Here is a 24,320-nt window from a genome sequence, read left to right as displayed (position 1 = left end):
ATTTCATTTCTGTAGTTTTGGCCATAAAATCGCAAAATTTCCCCACTGTGCGTCGCTCCAACGGCCATCCGCCTCCGTCTCTGTCGTTCACCCTTAACCTCCTCTTCAGGCCGGCTCTCTCGTCAGCCACGCATAGGTATGACGCTGCCCGCCCTTCGCCACCCCCTTTTTCCCTTCTATTTTCCTATCTCCGCCGGTCGCGCGTTTCCTTCCATCCTCGTCCGTCGCGCGCGACAACGCGGCCGTCCATCCTTCCCCCCGTAACGACGACGAGGACACAGAGTGGTGCGATTAAATCCGCGTTAATCGCCGCGCCCGATAATTCGATTCCACGGGTAAAAATAATTGGCCAAGAGCGCGACGGAAGCACGTCGGTGGGCAGTCCCTGCACGCTCCATTCGCCGCGGACCGCCGAGCGGACCGCGGGATGGCGGGCCAGCGCACCATCCGCGTGAAAGTTCGCCGCGAGTTCGTCGCCCCGCGGGACGTGGCTTCCTCCGTGGCGGAGGGATGATTTTTTCCGGAGCACACGCCTAGCTGGCGCGATTACCGATGCTCCGCTCTATGCAGATGGAACGCAGATGCTGGACGCCCCGATACGGGAGCCGCAGCCTCTCGCACAGCCGCCGCGGCGAAATCGCGGAGAGGCGAGGAAATTGGCGCGAGGGTCTCGGCTACAACAAAACCCCCACGGATGCTCGTGTAGATGCGGCTGTAGAGTATCCGTGGCTTTGACGACGGCCTCTGTCGCAATCTGCACGCCGCACCTGCCCGTTTTTGCGATCCTCTTTAATAAACTGCAATTACGGTCGCCCGAGCGACGTGCGTGTCTCTGCCTAAGAGCGGCTCTCGCGTCTTTTCGGACGTAATTGGCACCGACTTTGAAAATTCTCAGGGACCGTCTGCTGGTGCGCCGAACCGATCTCCGGGTACCGAGATGCTTCTCCGCGTTATTGTGCTCCTCCCTTCGAATTCAACCACTTTTACGGAAACGCTGTACTCTGGCGTGTCGCCAATAGTTCGATAAATAATTGCGTGCACACGCCTCGGCCGAACATACGCGCGCGCGCACGTAATAAACACCCATTATTATCTCCAACGAATGTCCGCATTTCATTTCGCAAATCCCAGTCTCGTTCGACGTATTAGGGAAATAAAAAAAAAAAAAAAGAATCGCGACGGGGGCTCGAAATCCCCCCGGGTCGATCGTGAAAATACAGAGTCGCTGTTTCGCGGCTCCTCCCACAGTGAGATCGCGAAGGGTCGCAGCCAGTTTGGCATTGGCGAATCCGGAATAGCGGAAAAAGTGGTGGGGATATATTAGCGGTTTTTACTATTGATTACCGAATTAAAAACGCGCATGTATAATTCAGCGATATTTCGCGTTCAGCGGGATCCGTCGTTGGCGCCACTCGCGCCTTTCCAACCCCTTTCCTTCCATCCCCAACAGCATTTTACCGTTCGAGCTGAGTGGTTCCGCAACCCTCGAGGCCCAGTTTCCAGGTGGCGTGCCGCGTCGGTGGCAAAACGAGGGCGGTTCAACCCCCTGCACGTTCGATCGACGGTTGCCGTGCTTCGAGGGCGCGCACCCTCTGAGAACTAGTTCGGAAAGGTAACTGATCGAGTCTCGTTACCGACTCGGTGGTATCCTCTGTAGCTAATCGCGGATAAACGTTACGAGAATTATCGAGAATGAATGCTGAATGAGACGCAGATGTATCGGAAATTAGAGACTGCTGAAAATGTGCCTGCTCCAGTAAAAAGTATTTGAACGGAAATGGGCGATCGAATTGCGACGACAAGTCACGACCACTACAGAGTTCGTGTCCAATGGTTTATTTTGCAAAATAAATTGACATATACAACGTGGTACCTTAGCGAAAATGAACGTCCACGCGTCCCTTCGAGAACACTCGCGCGTATGCCTCGAGCGTGCAGCATGCGACAAAGCGCGCAATGGACAATGTTGCTTTACTTTCGGGCTTCGATCCGTTTCGATCTGGCCCCCATTAGGGTGGGAGCTGGAGGCGAAACAAAGGTAGGAAGGGTGAGTGCTGGAACTTAGTCGAACACGAGAGAAAACGTAATCAGCGATGGAAAGCACAATATCGTCTCCGAGCACAAGTTTAACCGTCTGCTCTCTCTCCCTCTCTTCTCTTTCTCTCCTCCGTCATTCGCTTAGTCGCTAGGATTCGAATTTAATTGATCATATGGAACGGTTGTGTGCCGGGACCCTCGCCGGAGGGTCCGCGTCTCGCTTAATCTTACTTCGAGGAGCCTCTACGTGTAATTATCCCTAAAGTGTCCTTACGTGAACTCGTGATGCGCGATGAGATAGAATAGCAGAGCATTACGTCAAAGAACGGAGAATGGTTTTCTCTTACAAAGTGTAACTCAGCCTCCCGTCGATCTCGAGGCTCCCGCGATTCGATTCAGCATCCTCTTCAGCGGCGCCAGCGTTCCACGAAGAACTTGCCCTCGATTCTGATAAGAAGGGAGCGCTCGAAATCGACTCGAGGGCGATCTAATCCGGCCGATCGATCGACCACTACGCGACCAGCTACTTGGTGAGAATACTTCTAGAAATACGCGAGACATTCAGGTCTTATAGAAAATCTGTCCACAATTAGACCCTCTAACACCGTCTAGTAACAGCCACACGGGGATCACTAATCCTGGAAACTAGATTTACTTCGTTTATCGGTTGTGAAAGCGGAAGAGACTGGAACGTAGGGATGCGCGTGGATGGAGAAATGAGTGATCGTAATCGAAGTATGTGATCGGGGATCGAGGGTGCGACTAAATCCTTATGTACGGTGTTTGCTTAAACCCTAGATGCGCTATAGCCTATATTATCCTTTACGTCGACGAATACTTTTTCGATGAGCGTGTCACGGCGATCGCTCTCACCAGCTTCATACTCGATGGTGGTTTTATGCGAGATGTGCGACTGCGTTTTGGAAACAACCCTTGTCACTTCGCGGTGGCAGAAAACCTGTTCGATAACCAAGGGCTACTTCACGTCCTCCAATTTCGAGGGAGTTTTCTCTCGTCGATCCTCGTCCGCATCCACATCGATTGGATATAGTAATAGAAATTCTGTGGGTCCATATCGTTGCCGCAATCAGTACCAATTCCTCGCCACTGCTGTTCCACTGTCTTCCCAGGAGCCGACAAACTTTATTTCCAAAATACAGTCGCGAGGACGTCGATTCTCACCGAACTATCATGGCGCGCGAAGAAAGGGCGCGCGGAGGAGGGCCGGTGCGCTCATGGTCCGCAGAAACCGCGTCCCGATCCCCTTCAGACACGCGCAATAGCACCATATCGATAACAACGTTCGCACTATTCAACGGAAGCGTATAAAATCTGAAATATTGGTAACGCAGCATCTGCCCTGAAACGTACAAGTAATTATAAGATCGTCGAGCACGGTCGTCCCCCCGGCGTTAGCTTCGCCGAGTGGCTCTCTCGAGTAACCTTAAGGAACTATTTTGGCACTAGAATTCACTTTGTAGCGAAAATCTGTTAAGCCTCTGTTCGGCCGCCTCGACTCGCGGATCTCGCAGCTTAAAGTACGTCCCCTCTTTTACGAGTACTCTATTACAATCTAGGATCTGTTTACTGGTTCTGATTACCTCGAGGTTAAATCGTGGCTCGAGCTGCTAAAGCGATCGTGGTCCTCGAGATTCGGATGGCAACCACGCCGGGCCATGCGAAGATCCAGAGCCACGCTCGATGACTTACGTTCTACCGGGTGTTGGACACTTAAGTAGCGTTTTTTTTTTTTTATTTATTTTTAGTTACGATGCTTAATTATCTGTTATTTCCGTAGCTACGTTGTCGGGACGATAGAAAATTCTTAGTAAATCTGGTTCGTTTGTAAAACCGCCTCGATCGAGCGGCACTTGGCGCTATGGTTCCTAGAACCGCTTACAAAATTCGGCGCACGCGATGGGCCTCGTTACGCCGACGTACACGCTAAAAATGTTACGAATTCGCTCGAAGACTCTTTCGATCGACCCTCCGAACGGGGGATTCTTTGAGCGAGCGGAAACCATTCTTCTGCTGAGAATTTCGCGCCGTAAATGCTTCCTCGCTCGGAATCCGTGCGACAGAATCGGCTCTCCTTTGCAAAAAACCCTCGCCGAGAAGAAAGTCTCGTGTATCCAAAGGAGGAGAAGACAAAGGATGCAAATGGGGGAGAAGAAAAGAAGTAGCACGCATTTATGCACGCGCCACCCATTCCAGAATATCCCGCACTCGTCTGACGAATGCAAGTAAGCTCCATTGGTTCAGTTTTCAGATGCAAATAGCTCGGGTCATTGGTGACCAGGACGGCTTTGTCTTCAACAATTACTTAGAGGTTCCAAAGAGTCTCTTCTCCCCCAAAATCTCGTCCGCAGAAAGTTGGGTTGACGAGGCTGACCCCGTTTCGACTATCTTCTGACATCTCTGCAATTTCCTTCGTGATTTCTGCTTCCTTTCCCCGCTTGGCTTTAAAATGTAGCTAAGAGCACACGTACACGGTAGCAAACCCTCTTCGAGACACCCAACCGACCTCTTCCAATTTCTCTGCCGTTTTCGTTCGAACAGAAGTTCACCCCTTTGACCCATTTTCCGTCCGTCTAACCAATCCCGCGCGACATTCTCTCCATTCCCCGCGTTCTGTCTCCGTTCCTTTCATTTCAAACGACCCTCGCATTTTTTTTCACGGGACGAGGGTTCGAGCGCACGGTTCTAGCACCCCTTCCGGTCACCTAACACGATCCCACGCGATTTCCTCCTCTCTTCCTGCCTTCTGAATCGCAAACGACCGCCGCGCGCTTTTTTTTTTTTTCTCTCGCGAAACAGAGAGCCGCCCGCACAATATCAGCGCCCCCTTGTCAAACAATCGCGTTTCGCATCGTCACAGACTCGGGATCCGCGGCACGAGTTCGTTAGCCGACCATTGTTCCCCGCGGTTCGCGTTACCCTGCTTTGGCGAATTTAGCGGTGGAAACGGCGGGCTGGAGCACTGAAGGAGGACGTGCAGATGGGGCGAGGAGTGAGGAGGCTGAAGGGTGGGTTAAGGGCTGGGAACAGCGGGGAGTCATTAGGATATATTGTCAATTTCGTGCGCTTTGAGCGTCTCCCAGCAGCGAGCCACGAAGCACGGTCTCCTCTGGGCACGACCAACTTGTCCTGGTCACTATCGTCTTCCACCTCGCGCTTCGATTCCCCCCCGATTATTCCCCATGGACGATTCTACCGAAGGCAAACATCGACTGCTTCTCCGAGCGAAACTGTCTCGGCTGGAATCCCCGATGGAGCTGGCTGCCTCCTCCGACGTCACAAAAATTACTGAAAAAGCTTCCGGGAATGCTGATGAGATATCTACAATGAGTTTCGTCTGTTCGTTAAATAAAAATCGTTGCCCAGCAGGCGGGCAAGATTCCTGATTCAGGATCGCCCTCGGAGCGACCCGCGGCCCTGTCTATTTTGATTTGGCTCCGTGTGAATATTCGAAGAGGACAATTCCCCCGGACCTCCCGATCCCCGTAGAGAATGGCCGCCGCGAGGTGTCCAGAGCGACGTTCCCCGTGCAGAGTCCTCAAACGGGCGTGCCTCGATGCTCGAGTTTCGATCTTTCGATGTGCTGTGACCTGAGACGGATCAGGAGTGGTCTACGAACCGTCTCCATTAACTCTCCTTCTCCTCTATGGGGCTGACTTCGTTCTGAAGCAGCTCGAACTTGGGGCTCAGCCCCGGGAGTATGCTCTTGGTGCTGGTCTTGATCTGACTGTAAATGTCCAGCGGCTTCTTCCGGTCCAGGTCCAGGGTCTCCTCGATCAGCCGCGGCGGGATGCTTCCGCTGCGCTTGTGGCTGGGCACGAAGGTGCTCCCTTCTGGCTTCTGGTCCTTCGACCTGTCCTCCTTGTGCTCCGGCGTCAGTGTCCCGTTGCCCAGCTTCCGTTGCTGCTCCTGGAAAGTGTCCTCCTGGACGTCGTCCTTGAGCAGCGCCCCGGTTATCACCGGCTTGTTGCCCTCCGCTTTGCTGAAGTCGTTGCTCAACGCCTTCTGCTCCATTACCTCCAGCTTGTTCGGGGTGGTGCCGTTCACCTGCAGGTTCGGGTTCGAGCGCACGGTGTCCGTGGAGATGCTGGCGTCCGTTGAGTCCTGCTGGTCCATCGAACCGCCAGACCCCTGCGAGGCGTCCAGGTTGTTCTGCTTGTCTACCATGGATGGCTGGAATCGAGGCCGCGATTGAGCAGAAATTTGCCGGGACCCGGAACCGCGGGTTAAGCTTAGAGGATGTAACTTACGCTCTCCTCGGCGTCCTTCTCGATGCTAGACGTCTTCGACGCGTGCAGCAACGTCTTCTCGGTGTCCGGCGACTTATCGAACTCCACCCACTTGGACCCACCCTCGAGCTTCCGGGACAGCGTATCGGACTCGTAACTACCCCCGTACATCGGGTAGCCCAGATGGCCTGCATCGTACTCCACTTGATTTCCATAACGATAGCTGGGATTAACCGAGCCCTGGCTGGAGATCGAGAGATCCGACTGGGACAGTCCCGTGTTCGTGCTGCCAAATAGCCTCGTGTTCTCGAAACCTGCGGCACCGAGCGATCGATATCTGACAAATCGTCTGATTTCAGAGGGATCTCGGATCTGGTTGAGGATGATAAGGAGGCGCTGCAGGCTTTGCGCTAGGGAGGATGATTCTTAAGCTTAGATAACTGTTGGTCTGTTAAAATTCCGATTCCTACCGGGCGATCGATCCTCTGGTATTTCTTCTCTGTGAACCAGGGCCAGCTGATCGGTGACGCCAGCAGTCATGTCATCGGAGGACCCTTTATTACCCTCGGTCTCCTCGTCCTCGTAGCTGGGCTGCACCTCCACCACGAACGAGCACCCGTTATCTTGGTACCTGCGATTTTTATTATCCTCCATCGTCACCTAAAACACGCCAACGATCTTCGTTAGCTTCTGCTCGCGGCGCTTTTTATCCAAGCATGGGTATACTTTTATGTGACGCGAGAAAACGTTTATTGAGTCGTAAAAAAATCCACGAGCGAGGTATTAATCAACTCCCGTCCCGTTTAATCGACCGTTAACGGTGGACAGCGTACACTGTGCCAGTTTCAGTAAGCTAAAAGCTTCTAGGTACAGCCCACTTTTCGAATGGATCAGGAAGACGGAGAGGTGCGCGAAGAAGAAAACAGCGAACCTCGGGACACGAGTGTCCGCGGTTAATCGATTCGACGGTTGTCGCGAACTGTGCCCAAACGTTCGCCTCAAACGACACGATGTTACCACGCGTTGGGGTAGTCAAACATCAGGGACAGAAAGGGTTGGAGGGCGTTTCGCCCCCGACAAAGGACCTCGGCGTTCGCAGCCGCCGCATCGAGACTGGGAAATTAATTTCCACTCTATGGATTTCCTGGCCGATGTTTCTAGTTTACCCGTAACCCATCCACCCCTCTGGCCGCTCGGGGGTGTATAAATGCTACCGCGGTGGAAGTTACTCGACTCGACGGACCGCAGAATTAGTTCCCGCTATTGTTCCACGGTTCTCTCCTATTCCCACGCGTTTCTCTTCGTTTCGCGACCTCAACTTTGCGTGCAAACGCGTTTCCCTCGCGGCCACGTCGCTCACGAGGCTTGAATTATCGGGAACGACCGCACGGAGCAGCGATCCCTCCAAACGTAACAACTCGGGAGGCCGAGCTGGTTCCTTTTAATTCCTGCAGAGGCAAATTTCTTCATACACAAACTGTTATCCAACGAGCTATAATAATTCGCGAGGTTTTTAATGACAAGTACTAACAAAAAAACCTTGGAAGGTACGAATCATTCCTTTCACCTCCAGGGCGTTCTCCGAACTTTCGAAGAATCAGCACTTCGTTCATGCCGAGAGGAAGAATCGGTCGATGGCACCTCTGTCCCCCGTTTTTCCTCTGGAAAGGACAAAGAAGCGGTAAAGGGCAGACAGAGGAGGCGAACTGCCTTCTATTTCTCGTTTCCTCGTGGAAACTGTATCCCCAAGGCGTCGTGGAAGCGCGAGCCCCGCAGTTTTTCACGGGCCGTCGCAAAGTGCCGACTCGGCTCGGGAAGTGGAGCTTCGCCAGCCGAACCGCCGATAGATCGGGGAACGAGTCGGCCATCGGAGGCGCTCCGTAGATTCTCCTATGATACGTGACAGGGCAGAGCGTAAAGATCCCCCGTATAAAGGTAGGAGAACGGACGAGGAGTGTTTGAAGACGCGGGGAGGGCGTGCCGCGTGAAAAGGAAAATGGGACGACGTCGCCATTCGTTCCACTTTAGGAGCCTCGCTTGAAATCGCAGCCAGGAAGGTGAACTCGGAGCGGTCGGGGTCTCGTTTTCGAAAAGCCAAGTCGCTGGAAACAGCCATAATTCAGGGACTCTGGCCGCTTCCGCTTCCGAGTGGCTCACGGACACCAACTCCGTGGGTAATTCGCTTCTCGGCGAGTTCCTGACCCGGTGCAACCCTGGCCTTACTTACAGCCTCGCCTCCAGTCTCACCGGCGATTATTAAAAATTCTAATTTACTGCGTGGCGCCACGAAGTCGCTGAAATTGGAACCGCGAGGGCAGACTAGAGGAGTGAGTTGGAGAATGAAATTAGAAATAGAAAAACTAGAACTTGTAAGCAGCGTGCTTGAAATCGTCGAGTCGGGTGACTCACCCCGTGCCAGCGGGTATCGGCAACGATATTATCGCAATAGGAAGGCACACGTATAAATATGTCCGCTTATCGAGGTGGCAGAGGCAGGGGAACGCTTCGCCGAGGATTTAATCTTCCACGTAATAAATTAATCGATGCATAATAGGGTGCGCGAGATTATCGATCACGCGTTACTGATCCCGGATGCTCCACTAAACGGATGACGCGCGGTTCGTGTCCCCTTCTGCGCGCGTATTTATAGCCGATAACCCGCTAGTTAATAACCTTTGGTAACCTAAATGTTTTTATAACCCGCCAGCGAACTGGCGCAGCGAAAAGGATAACGCGACGCGATCGCGGTGTAACAACGCTAATTTCAAAGTTTCGCAGGTTGGATTCAATTAGCGCGAGCTCGAGCACGCTCCGCGGGGGTGGGGTTCGTTCCTCGAGCGGCGGCAGCCGGGAACATTTCGATGCCCGATAACCGTGTCAGCGGCGCCGAGTTCGCCCCGAAAACTTCGCTCGCGATTGCGTTCTGACGGAAACTGCGAGGGCCGAGAGGCAGCGATTCGGCGCGCGCCCGCGCGCGCGCTCCGAGAGCTAATTTGTCGAATGCGCAAGGGTAAAATAGCACGAGAGCTGGGTGGCCGTCCACCCTCCGGCTTCTCGAGGGTGCATTTGCAATTCTGGGGCGACTCGGTGAAACGGGACGTTTTCCTTTTAAGAGAAACACGACAATTTTTGCGATGCCGGCTGGAAAAAATTGACCCAGATCTCCGAACGGGAGTTTAAAAGGGGAGGAGTACGCCGTCGGTGATTCTCCGTTATTGTTCAGCCTTTTCCAAGGATCTTCAGCCACCGTGCGGTTCTCTTAGAAAAATATCGCTGCATGAGATCAATGGTCCCCGATCTTTTGTTTGAAACTATTGCTGATAGGAGCTAGAGGGGAGCATTTAGACCGCGAGGGGTGAGCTCCTCCCTTTGATTCGCTTGAACGGAGAAACAACTGACGCGATGGCTGGAAACACCGGGGTTGGATGGCCTTCGAAGCGCACTTCATTCGAAAGAAGCACTCGTGGCCTCGATAGTGCGAGTGTTTCTCGAATTCTGAGGGTATTCCACGCGACCGAGGGTGAACACCGCGACTTGGCGTCGGGCCAGCTATTACGTCGAGGCATCCAGAGCATCCACACCCTCGCGTCCCCTGCCGTACCTTGTCCCTTTTCCGTCTGCTCGCCTCTTAAGCAAGCGAATCGCGCGGTTTTTGCATTCCCCCGAAGAGGGAACTGGCGTGGAGACGCTTGGCGTACTTCAGCTGATCAATTTGTTTATTTACCTTGCTCGGAGCCTCCGCGGAATGTGGGCCACCCTGTAGGTTCAAGGAAAACTAATGGCATGGGTAGAGGAATGAAAAATTTCCTAGGAATACGATGCTTATACGTGGCACAATGGAAATCTTTACGAAATTTCAGTTTTTATGTGCAACAAATAGTTTTTGGCTGTTTCTTTATACTGTATAAAAATCACGTTTCTATCTACTTCATAATTTTGTGGAAAATAATATTTTTCTTCATTGTATGCACCATTGCGTGTTTAACCCTTCGTTGTCACACCTCTTTTTTTTATTAACTACTGACATTCTCATCTAAAGAATCCAATCGTTATGAAAAAAGCATGGCTCAATTTCAAGGTCTTTAGAATGTATTTCAATACTCCTTTTTTTGAAATTTTATCATAGTTTTTGTAAAAAATCTAGATTACCATGTGTCGAGAAAAAACGAAGAGAATATTAAAAAAATTGCAACTTTTACGAACTTCAATATTTGAAGCTAGAAATGTATAGAATTGTTGTTCGGATATATTTCGAGGAAAAAAATAGTTTGTGAGTCGGCTTTGGAAAAAAAAGGAATTTATTTTGCATATAGAAGATAAGCTATTTCGGTGATTGAAAAAACAGATATTCCACGAATATCCACGATATTCTACCTAGAATCTACGTATTGGAAAAGGTACAGAGCGTCAAAATCAGCTTACGGGTGACTCGCACCCAGAGTGCCAATGAAGGGTTAAAGCTTCTTTTCTCGAAAACGTCAAAAGTGGGCATACAATATTCGTGCACTAAGCCATCGATATCACTTCTACCTTACTCTATATTTCTCTGGCACACAGATCACCCAGGATGTGCAAAATTAATGGTACTTGAACAGAAGATAGTCTATCACGTGTCACTTGTACATAAAACATCTCAAACTCTCGTGGCTCTTGTGGTCTGACCACAAAGGGGTCCGTTCTACTTCGACCTCGCTGTGCTCCACTTCTCTCGCGTGCAGGTTGCTCCAGAAAATTGAAATGACTATTTCCTCATTGAACTGTAATTTCAGGAAATACAGGATAAGAATTTCCATTCTTGTAATGGCGATGGTCTGGTCGCGGTCGGGCTGCTTCTACTGCGAGGTGAGGAGCAGAGGCCCCAGGGCCCTCTTTCGAACCTGTTTCCTCGTAAGATCGGCTCACGATCCGGTAACTCGAGATTCCTACGGTGAAAATTGAACGGAGCCAAGCGGTTTATCGTCGATAATTCCCGCGGACAAGTTTCCCTGGACGATAATACTCTCTTCTCTCCCAGGATACCGTATCCCTCGTTTTATCATCGCGGAAGCGCGGACAGTCCACCTCCCATCACGCGTGTACAGGTTCTCCAAACTCTGGCAAGTTCGTTCAGCCATTTATCCATCGACTAACAGACTTACCTCTGGATTTAGGCGATCCCCGATCCGCGCCCTTTCGTCGCTAGATCGCGCTACACCGTTTAGGGCGCGCGAGCGTGTCCAGTGGGAGGCAAAGAAGGGACAGGATCAGCGAGTATCCAGGAAAGGGAAATAGAGAACGATTTCGAGGGAAAATTTGGAAAGGTTGGTTTGAGCTGGAGGGGAGCGTTAACTCGAAGGATCTCGGGATCCGCAGCGAGATGAGTTTCCAGGGATAAGCCTCGGCCCGTAAGTAGGACGATAGGCGGAGACGAAATTGCCTGGTAACCTTCGACCTTACAGGGCCGCACGAATCCCGATAATTGCGAACCTGTTATCCCTGTCAAAGGGGGAACCAATGGCTGACCCAGCTGCGCGAATCTCCGTTCCGTGGGTCGATTTCACCGTGTCCTTCTCGACGCTCCAACAAAAGGGAGATATCAGTCCCTCCTAGCAGTTAGCTGTTGCTCGCCGGGAATGCACGAAGAGAACCATGGAAAAAGCGAACGTACGCCTACGCGCAAGATCGGCGACACCGATTGCAGCGCTAACAATGATGTTTGTCCCGCGTGGAAATAAATCTCTCGTGTGCAGCGATAGGGTTAATTACTCGCAGCGAGGAGCCGCTCCTTCGACCCGATCTGTCGATTAGTCGACCTTTCCGCACCTGTTGCGCCCTTATTGTGCCTCGGCGCGCCGATCGCTCCGCTCCGCGACTTGCACGGACCCCGCGCGTTGCAGCCACGATAGCTGGAGCTTTTGTCCATCCCGTTCCGTCCACGGATCGCGAAAAGGCCGGTCGACTTTTGTTAAACTCCGGTCGCCACGCGCCAACGTTTCCGGCAACAATTAATCCGCCGCGAAAGTGCGCACCGCTGGCTGCAGCGGGGGCACTGCCTCGCGCTAATTCGCACGATCGAATCCGTGTTTTCGAGGCGGAGGACCCGCGCTGCCGCGTTCGAAAACCGTGCCCAACACCGTCCCGCTCGGTCTCGCCTCCGCGCCCGAGCTAATTAACGGCACTTTTTGCCCTCGCCGCGGTCCGACTCCGTCTTCCAAGCGGATTAACCGACATTTCAGTTATTACGCGGGACACGAAACTGTCCTCACCGTCGCTACACCTCTCTCCCTCTTATCGTGGCTCGCTAATGAAGAGGGCTTCCAATTATCGACGAATTCCATTTAATTGGATCCCCCCACGGAACACGTCCTTTGTCTGTAACCAAATTCGACCTCTCGCCCCTAGATGCAGCATCGAAATAGTTCACGCCCTCCTTCACCAGCTTTTGATAGAGTGTTTCTTTATAAGGATCGCGTGCAAAGTAACCTTCTTGGGCAATATTTTTCTAGAGCCTCTAGCCCCTCCAGTGGCACACTCAGGATTTAATCTTGGTGGGAGCCGAGTTGAACGGATAAAAATATTTCTAATGCAAATTCAATAAAATTCGTTAGGTGATTATAAAAATTTGTTTGGAAAGAATTAAGTGCAGTTTTCTCTTCTTCGGAAAGCTACTTATTTGGGGGTGATAGGGATCCTTGGGCCCTTCTTTGGGGGTGCTAGGTCCCCTAGGCTCGCTCTGGGTGAGCCATTGACTTGAGAGTTAAAGGGAGCAAAATAGTTAGAGCAAAATCGCTGATCAGTTCTAGGTCTGACACTGACTCTGTTCCGACTATAATATACTCACTGCTCGCTCCTCCGTTTCCACGATCAGATGGTTGTGCTTGAGGGTGAGCGTGATGATGTTCCCGTTGGGGTTCTTATTGGTGTGATTCCCAGGGGGAGTATATTCCACTGGGCCTGTGGTGGCTACGTTTACCTTCTCCATCACCTCGGTCTCGCAGATGTACCTGGGTCCATCGAGCCCATTCACCAGCTGAAAGCAGAAAAACACCAGAATTTAGTGCCTCTCCCCACCCTTCCTCCTTTCCCATAGACGAGCGTATCCTCTTGATTCGTCCCAGAATCGATAGCAAGCTCGCTGACCCAATTTCCCCCGGTTCTTACAACGCTCCGCCTCGCATCAGCCGCGGAAACCAGCGAGCTGGCGCGCGTCACTACCCCGGACCTTCTGACGCGTGTAGAGAGTCGCGCGTGCGAGGAAACAGCTCGGCCGAAATCCGGGTAATCTCGCGGGCAGAGAGTTACGAAGTTACGCCGGGCGACTGGCTTTTCCGTCCGTCGCGATTAAAAGTTTTTAATCTGGGAATTTACAGCGGCGCTAGTCCGTAGTGTCTGAAGGGCTAGCGGCCACCTAATTCGCCCTGAGGTTCAACGAATTTGCAGATTCGCGGGCCCGGTCTGCGCAGGTAAACGTAATTTCACTGTTGAACGGCGCGAGGTCTCGCTGAGTTCTTTCGCGAAGGAACATCTCCTCGATGAGTGGGAGATCTTATTCGCCTCAGTCTCGTATTCGGCCGCGAAGATACGTCGGTAATCGTTCATGACGGATGCACACGCGCCGCCAGTATCACTGGGAGAGCCTCGCGGGAGATGCCGAATAACGGAACATCAGGGTTATCCGTCAAGGAAATTGACAGCGAAACGGAGCGCGGCTCGCCGCGGAGTTCCTTTGCTCTGGGCGACTCCCCGTGCAGAAATTCATCATTCCGCTTCCCGCGTAGCTACACGGGAATGAAGGTGAATACACGCGGAGCCAGCGGTGTTCCCTCGTGTTTTATTCGCCTGTATTCGGCACGGTAACATCGTGTACGACGACGATCCTCGATAATGGCGAGTACGAGGACTGATAACGACAGATAGCCGCGGAATTAAATATCAGGGGACACGTGAGGCGACTTGTTCGCGGAACCGATCGCGCTATCGCCTGATCGAAGGTAACGAGGAGTGCTTATCTCGTCTAATCTGTCGGCGAAGGGCAGATCACGTTCGCTTGATATCGCGAAGAGTCCTTCGACGTCGTTCAGGCCTCTTTTTCTGTCGTAACGAGCGCCTCTTAGCCGACTGACTGTGTACAGATTCACCTGCGTCCAGGGATCATCTTTAATGCTGGAATATCATCGCTTAAAGCAAGGGGATCTAAAGCAGTGCAATGCAATCATTTATATTCTCTTTAGGAACATCCTGACGCCAACTCTCCTCGTAAATCCAGTGCACGTTGCATGTCTCCACCTGGCCCAGGCGACACCTTATTCCCCTGCACAGAATCGTTTTATCTTCCTCTGTAACGCCGTGTGGGAGCTGTGAGCCACAAATAAATAAACGCGGTGGCCAGTAGCGGATTTCAGGAAAAAAGGCCAGGAGAAAAATATAGTGTTTGGATAAAATTATAAATTTTTTATAAGGTGGGGCCTTCTGTGTAAGGGCCCAGGTGACAACTGTTCACCGACTGACCGTTAATCCGCCACTGCACAATGGTTTTGGGGGACCAAAATTCAATTTCTCAACTTCAACTTTAAAATGTAATTTTGTTTGTATGAATTGACAACCCTCCAGTGATTCTAAATCCGCATACCTTTCCTTTTTCAGATGATTCTTTCATTAGATATAATACGAAGACAAAGTCATAAAATTTTATGTGAATTTAATTGGTTTAATTACTCATTATAGAACATCAAAATACGTGTTTGTATCATAGGAAGTATATGTCAGTTATTTATGTGTCATAAGCATTTTTTAGTCCATGTCGGTATAAAGATGTTCTTATTTTTGGCTATAAATTTGAATCCGGTATCTTGAATTTTTCATTTCTGGTGTCAGATTCGTCATCAGCGATCTGAATAACCCTTGATCACCAAGTCTCAGAAAGATTAGAATTTTGGCCGCTAAAAGTAGGTATCCAGACCACTGGTGGTGACAGACTCTCAAATAAAACTCCAATAGGCGAACCTATATACAGATACAGCTTCTCGGAAAACTTCCGCGCTGAGACCAGAAATTATGGCGTGTGTTTCAGCACGAAAACGGGTCCAAGTCTGTAAATGTTCTCTGCCTCGACTAACTTGCTCACAAGTTGCACCGATGCGAACTTGGTGCGCGAACTCCCCGAGCTAAATATATCTAGAAGAACGCTTAAAATTCTCCTCCTCGACCCTGCTGCTCTATTTCGAACCCGCGCGACCTAAAACGAATTTATCTGTTCAGAAGATTCTAGGGTTCTATAGAGAGAATGTTCGCCGGCAATTTCGCGAGGAGCCAATGGAATCGCGAAAGAGGGCACAGCACAGGTGTTTCCTGCGAAGCGAATATTCCAGAGGCGATACATCCTGCGCCCTCGACAACTTCGGAAGCCTCCTTTGTCTCACAGAGAATCCGACCCCGTTCTCAACCCTCTCGATGGAAGGCCTGATTGGTTCGTTGCCTCCTCTCGACGCTCCTCGTCACCGATTCGGAAAGGCTGCGACGTGCCGCGGGGGTAGGGCACGCTCGAGGGTTCGTTAAAGGGGCGACATCGAGAGGGAAATAATTTCCCACCCCTCGGCCCGCTCTTAACGACTCCTTTATTCCGATTACGGCACCCGAAACCGGCGAGCACGGTGAAATTACCGCTCCGAGTAGCAGTTGCCGGCGAAACAGAAGTATTCCACGCTATCATGCGGGGTGGTGGTGGAATCTCCAATTTCTAGGGCAAACCTACTGGCTCCTTCGGAAAGGAACGAGGCGCCGATTCGACCTGGAACGCCGCGTAACTAATGTCGCCCTCGTGAACCCAGCGCGCGAGATATACGCTTCCCTCGTTCCCGGGGATTCTTATCTGTTTCCTTTATCGCTCTTCGCCTCGAGTTTCCCAGTTCACGGGAATATGGAGCGCTCCAGGGGCCACGGCATAACCCGGGGAGGAACTATTTCCAGGGGAGGTCCTTTGATTCGAGTAATTGGCGGATCGGGTGCTTCGCCCGGGGTTGCTTCACGGAATTACTCGTTCGAAGGTGACAGAGGTTTCGATTCGCGAGCTTTCTGCTGGCTGCTCTCGAAACAGTCTCACGTTTCAGCTCGCTCACCTGCTAGCTGCGTTACGTTACTTGTCGGCGGTGAAACTTGCCAACTTGTCCTCGATCGTTTGTGAACGCAACGGAGAGCGGTACTGATCAAGCTACTAGTTAACTAAGTAAACCCTGAAAAGCTTGCCTCCACCGAGATGCTAAATATTTTCCTTCTCATCCACGGTGCAGATCGATCGGGATCGTCTGACCCCCGTGAAATCCACGCGATTTCGCGAAGACCATAAGAAACGGATCCCCCATTATGAGCAATCGCTACCTCCCTAATTACCCGCTGCTGGAACCGAGCCATCTGTCGATCGACGTAAAAAGTTAGCGGCTAAGTTCGGGATGCAGCGAGGCGATCGCGAAGAAACTGCCCCCTCTTGCAAGAAAGTAGCAGGCAACCGGCAATTTGCTGGAAATTCTCGCTACAATTTTATCGACACGCGTTTCATCGATCCTCCGCCATTACGCGGGCCACTTGTTCGCGGGCGTAAGTTGCGAGGTGGCTTGGGTTCGAGGAAGCCGAATCGAAACGGTCTCGAAAGGGGCACGTACCATCTTAATTGCCACCGTGCGCCAGCGTCGAGGATTAATGCGATTAAGGATGATTATACGTTTCCTTTCGGCGGCACTAATGGCTCGCGGGATCCCCCGTCCCCGATTTAATTGCCAGCAAATAGTTATCGATTCCAAGCGGTCAGTGCGCGAGCCATGATACCTGAGTTTATTCGTTTATTCAATTAAGGGGATACGTATATCTTGAGCGCGGGGCAGGAGGATCGAGGATGAAATCGTGGGAGTGAGCGAATCGGTTGGAAAGGAGGAGCGAATGAGTATCAGCTCAGCCAGCAGGGTGACTGCGTTTCTGGGGCGAGGCTTTGGGGATAGCTAACATCCGATGACAGTCTTTAGAAAATTTAACGAACCCGTAGCAGATGATATCGTTACCTAGATCTGCCCTTTGCCCCTTTAATTATCGTCGAATGGTTATCGATTCGCGCGGCGGAGGATCCACACCGCGCCGGTGTATCCAGCGACACGGGAATTAGATTTAAATCGTAATTATGTAATAGGTGTCGAGCCGTATTAAATTGCAGGCCGCGCAATGCGCCGTAATTGTCGATCCGATAATAATTAATTGGAAGCGCAAACGCGCGCCACGGAACAATCGAACGGGGAACGGGTTTGAAAACGATAAACTCCTACCCGCGATATATCGATTCCGCGTGTTTTGTCGACGCCACGATGCTGCTGGCTCTTATTATCCCGACATCGAACCGCGCTAACGGTACGCTTGGAAACATTTTCGTTATCGCATCTCTCCGTTCCCGAGAGAGGCATAATGTAACTGTTAAACCTGCCACGCTAACTCCGGCGGACTTTCGACTATCATTCTACTTAGAATTCATGTTCCCACTTGCCTAAAAAAATTCTCTATACCATCAACATCCTTTCAACGCACGGAGCTGAACCTTACGGGGGTAGCTACATACCTGAGACTTGAATTATCGTAGTTGCTAAATAGATACGTAATCCCGAGGGCTGAATTAAGATCTTTAGAGGCCCTGAGCCCTTAAAAGATTTGATGGCCCACTTATGCAGGGTGATCACTTAAACGCAGTGTCCGATTTCTTAAGCATTTCCGACGAATCGACTAAAAAGTGTTTCGAACAAAATTTAGATATTAAAATTCAGAAAATTTCTTTCGCGCCCTTCTTCCTGGTGCCCTAAGCACGTGCTTATCCTCACTTTTAGCTACTCAATTAGTAAGCGTCATTGACGTAGCGAATGCAGAAATTGATGGAAATTTTTGCTTCAAGTGGGGACCACCGATTGATATGCTCGATGCAAAGCAGTGCAGATGATTCGAAAATCACTGCGATCTGATGGATGTAGTGTTCTCGAGGTGCCAGGTCGCTTCCTCGTTGGCGCGGCCCCGCCCGAGCGGATTCACCGCGAGCCTCGACTAGCCCGCTCGGGCCAGCGGCGAACCGTTCAGCATCCATGCAAAAAAGATTCCCGATGATGCCCGGACATCGTTACTAAGCCGTCGCTACGCCGGTGCGCGAGCGATCTAACAGAAAAGGAACGGAGAAACGCACCGTAGGAGCAATGCCCGTTGGGTCAGGGTCAGTACCCTTTGGCACAAGCCACTCGCGAACCGCAGAGCCACGCACGTACACGCACACCGGCTCGCCCGTTCGCTGGCTCGCTCGCGTACTCGCCTGCACACGCACACCTGCGTGCCTTAGGCCCAGGATAACCGAAGACACCCGAAGGGATCATTGTTCCCTCCTCCGACTAATTGCGAGTGCCTGCTAAGGGAGGAAAGTCTATGTCTCCGGGCTTGCGTTTGCAAGGGATGAATGCCTGTCTTCGTAGGTAATTAACTTCCACCTAGGAGCCTAGCAGAATACCTAGAAAGGAGCAGGCTATCAACCCTATCATCCCGCGGCTGAGAACACTTCTACCCTACATTCTCACCGGACGAATTTCGCGAAAACTTGACTCGTTCCGCTGGGCGAGCCAGGGTGGCCATCTTCTTCTCCTCTCCGAGGATCAAAGTCGTTACGGACCGTTCCACTTAGACGGCTGAGCGGCACCAGGGATCTTGTTATGCAAAGAAGTGCCTAGGCTTCGTTTCTGTTTCGGCCAGCTGCGGAGCGCCGAAACGCGATCTGAAATTGTAATCGTACAGCCGTTGTTCCGGGTTACCGTTTCCCGCGTGTCAAAGGGACCGACCGCCTCTCTGGCGTGATTCAGAGCTCAGGCTAGACGAGGCAGGTAGGCCTAGACAACCTGAATGGACAGCCTTGGCCGGTAGTCTAGGAATTCTATGTCTAGCCAGTGTCTAGCCATAGCTGACCGTGACTATCGCTTTTTCTATCGTTCTTCTCGAGGTCGTGGCTGGGACTTGTCGCGAGACACTTGTCCTTGGGAATCTTTCGATTTCTTCGGCTTCTTTTCTGAGGAAGCAGAGTGGGTAATGTCAGGAACCTAACGTATTAGTTCTTTTCTTTCAACACACGTTCGCTTCATCAGTTTAGAATTATCTTAGAGTGTTCGAGGATCATCTTTCTAAACCACGTATCCGGAAACGCCCTCGACTGGCCAGCGCACCAGTCGCTAGGGAATTTAGGGACCCAAGGATCGGTCGTCCTTCGTGATGACGCCCAGCCATCCCATCTTTGTTAGAGTAGTCGAACTGGCGAGCCGAAAAAGAGCATAGTCAAGCGATTCGCGTTCCGATTTCTCGGTGGTCGTTCGCCTTCCCCATAAAAGGTTCGGCTAAGATCGCCCCCCGTGCCCCTCGCGCCACTCCGCTGCCCCTTCCAGCGAGTCCCCGCGGACGTACCGTCAAGAAAAGGATACCACGTAGACGAGTTCTGGCCAGCCGGTGTCCCATATACCGGGCCTTTCACCTTTGGCGCGAATCGAGTCGACTCGCGCGAGCTCGAGATCTCTCGAGAGACCGTGCGATCTTTTTGCCGCGCGGAGAAATTGCCGGCCGGGGGCGCAGGGTGACGGAAGTCGCGCGGAAACGTCTTAGACGAGTCATAACGTTTTCAAGGTATCCAGAGATTCCGAGGTGGTTCAAACGCACTTCGCTCTGGACGTGATTTCTTTCGATGCTCCCTTCTCTCCCATCCGTCAGGCCACCCAGGGTATTTCGTGATCGGCCAGTGTGCGGGCGAGCGCATTGCTGCAACGGTCAACAGCGCGGCCCCGGATTCGAAGAATGAAAATAGTCGAACCGAGGCATTCGACTCGGTGAATGAAGTCACGCGATAAACACGATCGCGTAGGCTGTAAACAAGCGTGCTTTTGAGTATTCAGAAATCCTGCGGTTTCTCGTTACGCAACGGCCTGCTCCGATCGATCCATCGATCGCCAAGCTGGACGGCTGCCGCTCTATTCGCTTCGAACCGCGCGAGAATTCTCAAGGATACAAGTGTCTTCGCGCACGCTGTCGAAATCGACGCTCTCGCATAAAATGCATTCGCGGATCTTCCATTTACGGCCCGGAACGTACCGCGACCAGAATTCTAATAGCAGAGTGTTTCAATTAATAAGACAGCTGCGATGAGGGATTACAGGAATAGATCTCCTCCACTCCCTTCGTCCCTGCGTTCGAAGTATCGCCCCGCAAGCCTGGCTCTTCGCTGGAAGAAGTCACAGACGGACTACACGTTCGCTCTAATTCGGCCTTGAGTCTAATCCTCGTCACTGACCGCTGGTCACAGACCCCGGCTAACGTCCGTTGCAAATCATTCCCATTCGACTCGGCTGAAAAACTGGCGGCGCGACGAGCTGCTCGAAAGCTGCGACTAACCGTCGTCCAGACTCTCGTTTGATAACTTTATCCACCGTTGAAAATCCACCGTCTTCCTCATCGCCACCTCAGTGTACAACTCTAGCCGCTTAGAGACAGAATCCTCAGAAACGCTGTGAACTTTCCGACGCTAATTTACCACACGATTCCCCTGAATTTAAAAGAGGAATCCTCAAATACCTCGGACCCAAGCTCCAGCGCGAGGAGTCCGCGGGTAACGCAGCGTCTATTCATAGGGCGTGTGGTCCTCGAGCAAGCAAACGCGCCCCAAGGTTCCCGATGCTAGTTCAAGGCTAACAGATATCAAGCGGAAGTCTGGCACTCTCTCTGTGTGTTTGGAATACATTACGATTTCGCCGTGGCCGTTCTTCCACTGGACGGGACCGCGTTAGACGGCTGGTTGGCCAGCTTGCACGGTGGTAACATAGGTTAGTGACACTAGCGAAGGTCGTGGCTAGCGCAGACAGGCTGAGTCAAGCGGAGCCGAGAGGAATTGAGTCATAGATCGTGACGTGATCTAATGGAGTTTACGCCAGCCGGTTAAAAATATACACCCAGTCAGCCCATAACTTCGCAGCTCGCCCGAGACACTATTGCAGCTCACGCAAAACACCGTCCCTCATCCATCATCATTTCTCGCGGAGGCTTCTCGGTCCGCTGTTACATCGAGGATCTAATAGACGACGTCCCCATTCGGGCAATTCTGCTGCTCAAAGAATGGATACCGTCTCCCTAGTTCCGCTCCCCCGAACCGCGCGAAACTTTCGCCCGAAGTGGATTAAGTGGAATTTTCCAGTCGCTGATCAGACGAAGTTAGATGGAACGCGCTAACGCGTCGCAAGCCGTTTCGGGATTTCCTCGTTCCGCGAGACCTTGTAGGATTCTTTTCACGCTCCACTGCGCTTCGCTGTCCAATATCGAGCGCGCTTCAGGAGGCCACGTTCGCGTGGATATTACCTTTCGACTCCGTCGAAGGTCCCGCGGAAATATCACCATTCCTCACCTGGACGTTCTATCCCGGCCTGCCCACGTGTCGTAGAAAGTATCAAATTTTAAACCGGCCCGCTGCGATTTCTCGGGAATCGTAAAACCCGCTGGCCTGGATTCGACCGATCGCCCCTCGGCTGAATTTCATCGCGGCGCTTCCAATGCCCGTGTCAAACAGTGAGTCAATTGGTGCAGCGGAAAAAATAGATTGACTCACGTTCCTCGTGACTCACGGTCCCCGAGCGTGCAAGTTATACGCTTCGACGAACCATCGAGCCTGGAAGCACGTTGTAATTTATTCTAGTGCCTGAGGAGCCTGTTTTCGCCGGCTTGTTATCGTCGCGGCTAGAAACGCGCTTCCGCCGTTCGCGGAAACGTCGTCGCGATAAAAGCTGCGCTCGGGTCGACGTGAATTATGGAGCTGCGAGGTCGGCCGATTAGGCGCGTCGCAAATGCCACTGGATTGCTTAGTCTGCCAGCGAGTGTTTACGTTGCGTCCACGAAAATACTCGCACCGCGGTTCTGCCCGTCGACCGTCATCGTCCACATACCGATACGCCTACTTTCAAGCCTTCTAACAGCCGTTCCCGGCACAGAAAACGTCCCCATTGTACTTAGCCGTCGAAAGATCTGTCGCGGACGGTGCCGCGTCAGTTGTTCCCTTGAGCGGGAACAAAGGATGGATGAAACTGATTCGCAAAGGCCGAGGCGAATCGCAAGCGACAGCGCGAGGAATAGAAGCCTCTGGAAACGTGGGCGGACTGCCCGGTTGACGACAGATCGTATCCCGTGGATCGCGTCTATCGCGATTGCATTAGCAGGCGCTCGTCAAGACTCGTCGCTCCCTTCCAGCGCCAGCTTGCTAGACGTTCAAGGATAAAGATCTTTATTTAACGACCACTTTTTTACCGTCCACCGTTAGAGGTGGCAGACGGTCAAACAGCCTTTGAGGACACTTACAATTAGACGATAGCGTTCTAACCGCCAAGGTTGGGCCGAGGATCCTTTCGGCCGGAGACGATCGTGGGCCCCGGCGCGAGCGGAACGATAGCCATTCAAGGATACGATTAGCACTTGGTTACGTGAGCTATTCAAACGGCCATTTCAGCCTCGGAGGAGCATTCCGTGGACGTTGAACAGGCTCCGTGGCAGCGGACGCTTGGTACATTATCGCGGAGGAACGACGGGCGAACTGGAGCCCGTGGTTTTTGTTAGCAGCCGGCGGAGATTAGTCGGTGGCAAAATATCGCGCATGTTTTGCCGGCAATGCCGTTAGAGCCGGCAGACGGCAAAATCCGCTTTAGACGGCGACGGACCTTGGCCACGTCGGCCGTTGGCCACGCAGAGGAACCCGAGACTTTGCCGATCGCGGTTTCTAATCGCAATCACGACCTCGTCACCGTCAATTAAATGATTGACCCGCTGTTGAAGCGGATTCGAGACGGGGCAGTGGGAGCCAATCCTGTTGCATCTGCAAACTTCTGCTTGTTAATACAATTACCGATACTGCAAAAAGCGAGACGCCCAGATGCTGCGGACGCTGTTTCACAGCGATAGAGGGGATGCGAGTCGATGAGTTTTCGCGTTGTTAGGGAGACGAGGAGCGGCGAGTGTGCTAAGGGTCAGTTAGCGTAGTTCGCGGTAATAGACCGCGTCACAGAGAGCAAAATCAAGGCCGTCTCGGGAGGAAATAATCTTGATTGAGTAGAATGAGCCGGCGGCCTTAACTTTTGCTTTCTAATGGCAGGGTCGCAGACGGTCGCTCGGAGCTAGGCTCGTTAGAACGATCAAGGATCCTTATTATTCCGGCTTAGTTGCGCAACTCGCCTGTAACGCTCTCTCGCACACCGGTTCTCAGCGCCGGTTATGTAAGCATCTAAGTGTGCCTGAACGGCAGCAAACCACAGCGAACTTTAAATGCCACCTGGATTTCTCGAGTCTCCCAGATTGCCGGATAAAATATCGCGCTTCGTTCGCATGCTTTCCTGAATTATTTGCCTGGGAAACTCGTAGATCGTATATCTCGAGCGTATTTTACAATAATAAAGTACTTGGGATTTTTTTTTCACTTTCCCAGAAACATTAGAAATATTCTCCGCTGCGGAAATCCCTGTCCACCATGTCAACGACCCTTTCACTCTTCTCATCCCTGATATCGGCTCCCGGTGACGTTCGTTCTGCCCCCGTGCCGCGTGAAATACGGAGGAACTATTCCTTCGCGCGTTCTCGTGTGTTCCACTATTTCTTTTCTCAATTCCATTCGCCATCGGTTGAAATAATCCAGCCTATATTTACCCACAATTTTTATTACGAACATACTCCTTAAAATCGCGGGAATTTTTTTTCATATCCTCGAAGAACGAATAAATCAAAACCATAAAGATTTTTTACTGCAAATTGTATAGTTTTTTTTGAAAAAGAAAATCCTGAAGATTACGATGAGAATGTCCTCTTGATATCGAGAACCGTCGGTCTGATTTCGTTCAACTCGAGGATCACACGCCGCATTCGCATCGAATTTACCGTAATTTCGCGAACTTACGGGGGAATTAAAATCACGAGGCGACTAGATAACGCGGAGGAACAAAAGACCGCGGCCCGCGGCTGGCTTTGAATTTTAAAACGCAGAGAAACGTC

The 24,320-nt window shown here is 51.8% G+C and overlaps 1 protein-coding gene across 2 annotated transcripts in view; it reads right to left on the bottom strand.

Annotated features, from left to right (window-relative positions):
- Positions 1-1,820: 1,820 nt before the first annotated feature.
- The window catches only part of LOC143374856 (uncharacterized), a 75,621-nt gene continuing 53,121 nt past the window's right edge, over positions 1,821-24,320 (bottom strand). For both annotated transcript variants that reach the window (XM_076823400.1, XM_076823399.1), the window contains exons 5-8: positions 13,105-13,293; positions 6,755-6,944; positions 6,306-6,598; positions 1,821-6,228 (exon numbers count right to left, since the gene is read on the bottom strand). In XM_076823400.1, coding sequence (XP_076679515.1) covers positions 5,683-6,228; positions 6,306-6,598; positions 6,755-6,944; positions 13,105-13,293 — 1,218 coding nt within the window. In that variant the 3' untranslated portion in view covers positions 1,821-5,682. The remainder of the gene's footprint in view (positions 6,229-6,305; positions 6,599-6,754; positions 6,945-13,104; positions 13,294-24,320) is intronic.

The sequence above is a fragment of the Andrena cerasifolii genome, chromosome 11, assembly GCF_050908995.1.
Source record: "Andrena cerasifolii isolate SP2316 chromosome 11, iyAndCera1_principal, whole genome shotgun sequence".
NCBI classification, from domain to species: domain Eukaryota; kingdom Metazoa; phylum Arthropoda; class Insecta; order Hymenoptera; family Andrenidae; genus Andrena; species Andrena cerasifolii.
This window is presented reverse-complemented; position numbering and strand designations above follow the sequence as displayed.